The following is a 5,793-nucleotide window of genomic DNA, read 5'->3' as shown; positions in this document are numbered from 1 at the left end:
TGTATCCCTTTTAAAAAATCTCTCAGCGGGGTTTGGAATAATATTGCAAAAAACTTCATTAATACTAAAGTTGGCGGTCGCCCTTTGCGGAATTTCCTGAAAGGTTCGATGGGCAATGGTCAAGATATTGCTTTCTGGATTGATCCGTGGCTTTTTAATGAACCTCTCAAGACTTTATTTCCTGGTCTCTTTAGATTGGAAACCGAAAAGAAATGTAAGGTGGCTGATAGGATATCAATTCATGGCAGTGTGGTCCAATACAGTTGGTGCTGGAATTCGGAAGTGTCCGATGCAGGCCTGCTGCCCAGTTTTGAGCAGCTGAAGTCTGCGCTTAATAATGTGCAGGTTTCGTCTATTAGTGATAGCTAGAAATGGAGCTCAGATTCTGATGGTTTGTTCTCAGTGAAAGCGGTCAGGAAGCTGATGATTGAGGAAGATATTCAGGCTAGCAGTTCGGTTTTAGATTTGTGCAAATGGTTACCTGCTAAAGTCAACATACATGCATGGAGATTAGAGATGGATAGAGTACCCACAACTGACGCTCTTAAGAGAAGAAATGTCATCGTTGGAGACTCTCGGTGCATCCTATGCAACTTTGAAGAGGAAACAGCCGAACATATGTTTACAGCTTGTTATATCGCTTCGAACGTGTGGCAGGGTATAAGTTCTTGGTGTAAAATTCCGAGTATTTATGCTTTCTCGATAAAAGACCTCTTCTCCTTCCACAAAAACCTCAGGGTTTCGGACAAGAAGAACGAAGCGGTGCAAGGTATTATAATGATCGCGTGTTGGAGTTTGTGGCGTGCCAGGAATAACGCAAAATTTTCTAATATATCGGTTAGAATAGAAAATGTAGTTAGTGAGATAAAGGCTATGGGTTTTCTTTGGTTTTTCAATAGATTTAAAAATGCAGGGATTGAGTGGAGGGAGTGGTGCTCCTTTGTAGATATGTAATTTTGTTGTGTGTTGTTTTTTGTCGGCCCGGCTTGGGTTGGCGTTTGTGTTAATGAAGTTTACCTTTCAAAAAAAAAAAACTCACGTTATCTTCAAGACTTCAATTTTGTATAAAAAAATAAGGTCTAACACAACCTTATAGTTAATTACCATACAAATTCAAACCCAAATTAACTTTGTATGTCCAACTTAAAAACACATTTTTTTAAATTAAGTACGGTCCATGGTTGAATACCATTACATATATAACACTACTAATGTATCAGAAGCCCCATCTTACCAAGACTTAAAACACGATTATTAAAAACCCAAAAGCCCACTTTCAAGTTAAATGCGAAAACTCAAGAACAATATGCTTAATTCAGTATTTTTAACTAATCATGTGTTTAGTCTATTGACTACATATCCGCCATTTCTATTACTTATTTTAAGTTATAGTTTGAAATTCCTAATTCTACTCTTACAAAACAAGTTTATAGCTTACGAAAACTTAGCAAAGGAGGTTATCAACAACTCTTAACACATAGTTGACTAAAACAATGGATTTCTTTTATCATCAGTAAAGTTTGACTTTTATATGTTCTCTTCTTATAGTCTATATGATGTTCATCATACACAAACTTTATTTTGCTTTCTTAAATTTCTTCATTTCCAAAAGACGTTCGGGTGAACGATGTGGAGCTTGGGGAAGGGTTGGTGAAGCCCGACCCCATCCGGAAACCAAGCCCCCCCCCCCCCCCCGCGGACCCGGTGACCCAAAAAAACCCCGGAGAGCGAGGACCTAACATCGGTTCTCGGTGAGAATCGTTTGTTTTTGTTTTTCTTTCTTTTTTTTTTTTTTTTTCAGATTGTGTGTGTACGTATTTCATGTGTGTGTTTTGTTTTGTTCAGGTTGTGTGTTAAATTTAAAATAATTCGGTTTCGGAGAAATCTAGGATGACACTGTGCAATTTGAAGAATCAGAGGAAAACTAAAAAAATATGATGTTGTGTTGACGTGTCACACGAGAAAAAAAAGAAAAATTGAGACGACATCATTCACCCTTATAGTAAGATTGCGAAATTTTAAGTTGTTAAAATGCTCATTTAACTAATACTATTCTTAAATTACACATTTCACTCTGATATGTTATAGTTGCGACTTATACCAACTTTATTTTGCTTTAAAATACTTCTCAAAACTATATGGACAAAGCTAGTAGGATCGATTTTGCAATTTAAAAATAGGATGCGACGCAGTTTGTTGCATGTTTACTTATCGTTATTATATAATTTTCTACTTTTTAATGATATTAAATTGGCTAATTGTCTAAAATTTTATGCAAAAATCCTTTTTATTAACAAAAGACAAATTTTACTTTATTAATAGTAGTCCCATATAATTAAAAATTAGAATAATCAACGTATTGTATTAAAAAAGAGTAAACTGCCATTTTGATCCCTGTGGTTTGGACATTTTTGCCATTTTAGTTCAAATCTCAAACTTTTTAAATCTAGGTCCCTGTGGTTTCATCTTTATTGCCATTTTAGTCCAAAATTCAAAAATCCTTTTTTTTGACTGTTCCAAAAAGTTTAAAATTTGGACTAAAATGACAATAAAAGTGAAACCACATGGACCAAAATGGCAGTTTACTCTTAATTTTGGACTAAAATGGCAATAAAAGTGAAACCACAGAGACCCAGATTTAAAAAGTTTGAGATTTAGACTAAAATGGCAAAAGTATACAAACCACAGGGACCAAAATGGCAGTTTACTCATTAAAAAAAAGGTTATTAACTTATTATACTTTGACTAATAGTAGTCCCATATTAATAAATATAATTAAACTATTACAATAATCATAATACATCCTAGAATCGCCCTCCCGCTCACTATATAACATTTATGCCTCTTTTCAACATTTATTGACCTAACCTTCCATCACTCACCCACATTCTCCTTTTCGGTTTTTTTTCATTGCAATGCCGGCTGTCATTTTTAACATACCATTATCATTAGGGTGGAGGGAGTCGTTCAATCATTTTACGATGTTTGAGTTATTCTCTAGTCAATAATATCATGTTATGTCAAGTCCTAATTTATATTTTGATATTCAGTATCTGTTTGCCGTTACTGACACGCGTTTTACAGGCATTGGGTCCCGGCCGCAAAGCGCGAGCGAAAAATCAACTAGTTTAGTAAAAACTAAAATGCTATTAAATTTGATATGATATTAGCTAATGCAATTTCTAAGAAAATAAACATCATAATACAGCTTTATAAGTTAGTATTTTTAACATTACAAATATAACCAATACCCTGTTTTTAAGAGTATTATAAATGATATAGATATTAGGTTAGGGGTTGGCTACAAAGTTTAAAATTCATAAAAACTGTAAAAAGTCATAAAACATACTCAAAACCCACAAATAACATGGCTACAAAGTTTAAAATTCATAAAAACTATAAAAAGTCATAAAACATACTCAAAACCCACAAATAACATAATGAAGATTACTAAAACACCATATTTGTGGGTTTTGTTTTGTATTTTGAATGATAAAGCTCTGATTATCGAATGACCAACATTATTGTGTTTTATGTTGATTATCATGTTGTGTTTTATATTCATAGTATTTGAAGTTTTTTTATGGACTATTAGGGTTTGAATATGGTGTTTTAGTAACATCTACTATGTTATTTGTGGGTTTTATGTATGTTTTATGTAACGCCTCGCTTTCGTAGCTTTCTGTTTATAGAAAGATCGTATCGTAATTCTATTTTTGGAAACTCGTTTCCTTTGTAATCGTATCTCATTTCGAATCGTTGTAAATCCGAGACTTTGATCGTAATAAAATTGATCATTTACATGGAACATACATTGTTTGAACGTGTTTATACATTGATACCTACATTCGTTAATACATAATGCATGATTCTCGTAAACATAGGTTTAACTCGCAAATAAGAGAAAAGTGTCCGGATAGTCCCTATGGTTTGGTCTTTTTTCACCTTTAGTCCCTAACTTTCTAAAATTACCTTTATAGTCCTCAAGTTTTGCAATTTTGTTCCCGGATAGTCCCTGGTGCAAATGGGGTTAGTTTTTGGTGTTAAGTGATGTGAAATGACAAAAATGCCCTTAGTGCTACATTAATAACTTAAAAGAAAATAATTAATAGTTAGATTTTATGTGGGACCCACCTCCCCTTACCCTCTTCATCTTCCTACTTTTCTGCAAATCCAGCGAATCACCACCAGGTCCACCACCATGACCTTAGCTGCAAAGAAGTATATCAAGGAACAAGGGGCTCCCATTGTTGTTAAAGCATACAAAACTCTCACAAACTTGCAGCCCTCTTTCGACTTCCCTTTAACAGTAGAAAGAATAATGGAGCTCATGACCTGTGACTGAAGTTCTTGGGTCAAAACAGGTGGAGGACAGTATGCACCCATTCCACAACCACCATTTCCGCCACAACCACCACCGCCGCCATCATCACCACCTCCGCCACAACCACCACCGCCGTAATCATCACCACCCCCGCCACAACCACCATCGTTTCGATCTATTGATGTTGTTTTCATCAGTGATGATGATGGACAGAAGGAACTGATTCGATCGAAAGGTGATTCAGATTTATTCGTGAATGCATCAGATCTGTTTCGTGCATCGAGTTCAAATCTGTATCAAGTTCATAATCTGTTCATCATTATATCACAGTCCTCATATGAGAGTATCACGATCGAGTATCACATTAGAGTATCATGAATCAAAGGTTGGGTATCTCTGTTTTTTTGGGTGTTTGCAAGTTGCAGAGACAAAGAAATAGGAAGAGAGAAAGCCTAAAGGGGAGAGGGGTAGGGGTGGGGCAGGGGTAGGAAAAAGGTGGGGCCCACTTTTGTTTTTAAATAATAAATTAGAATTTTTTAATGTTTTATTGTTATTTTTAATAGTAAGGGTAATTTTGTAATTTCATATCCATTTAACACCAAAAACGAACCCCCATCCGCGTCAGGGACTATCCGGGAACGAAAATTGAAAAGTTGAGGACTATAGAAGTAATTTTAGAAAGTTAGGGACTAAAGGTGAAAAAATACACAGGGACTATCCGAGCACTTTTCTCCGCAAATAACCATCGTGTATTTGTAATTCTTAAACTTTCCGTACATGCAAACGCTTGATTATTCAATTATAAGATTAAATCATATGTTTTTCACTTGATTAGTACCTAACTATAAATCATACATACTTGATACACTTGATATATTTTCATACCTTAAAATACCCTATTGTATACCCATTTAATACCTAACCATATGTCATTACACTTGTTTAAATGGTAATTATATGTTTTTTATACTTAACATATCATAAATGTGCCAAAATACCTAACTAATATGTCAAAAAAAAAAAAGAAAAAAAATATACACCACAACAGCTTGCGGCCGCAAGCTGTGAAGTGTGGTTAACCTTTTCTTTAATTGTTATCTCCCACCTAATTGCACTAAATGCTCACCTAACTCAAACTCTAATCCCTCCCTTATATAAGCAACACTTCCCCATTCATTTTTCCACTTTACAAACACCCTAACACTTCAAAAACACTCTCAATCTCATCTAATTTCCAGCAAGTTTGAGCAGAAACTTTCAGTGAATCAAAGTGAGTTCTAACTCACTTCTTCTATTTCTTTCTTGTTTATTCTTCTAAAACACTTGGATAACCTCTAGGAAGGTTTTCACAAGTTTGCTTGGGCAAACTAAGGTGAAACCTCACCATATTTGAGGTCCAAAGTGCATTAAACTTTCTGCTTGTTTTTATCTTCTTGTAAGTTCATATTTATTTATGTTAATAACTTGGT

General features: G+C 34.7%; 2 protein-coding genes across 2 annotated transcripts; one reads left to right on the top strand and one right to left on the bottom strand.

Moving 5' to 3' along the window:
• Positions 1 to 423: 423 nt before the first annotated feature.
• Positions 424 to 954, top strand: LOC110882050. The gene has a single exon (XM_022130150.1). The coding sequence runs from the start codon at positions 424 to 426 to the stop codon at positions 952 to 954; it is 531 nt and encodes a 176-aa protein (XP_021985842.1).
• Positions 955 to 4,149: 3,195 nt separating this feature from the next.
• LOC118482650 (keratin-associated protein 5-5-like) lies at positions 4,150 to 4,518 on the bottom strand. The gene has a single exon (XM_035978229.1). It carries the CDS (start codon positions 4,516 to 4,518, stop codon positions 4,150 to 4,152), a length of 369 nt encoding a protein of 122 aa, XP_035834122.1.
• Between the last annotated feature and the right edge of the window lie 1,275 nt (positions 4,519 to 5,793).

This window comes from Helianthus annuus, chromosome 10, assembly GCF_002127325.2.
Source record: "Helianthus annuus cultivar XRQ/B chromosome 10, HanXRQr2.0-SUNRISE, whole genome shotgun sequence".
Taxonomy (NCBI): Eukaryota; Viridiplantae; Streptophyta; class Magnoliopsida; order Asterales; family Asteraceae; genus Helianthus; species Helianthus annuus.
This window is presented reverse-complemented; position numbering and strand designations above follow the sequence as displayed.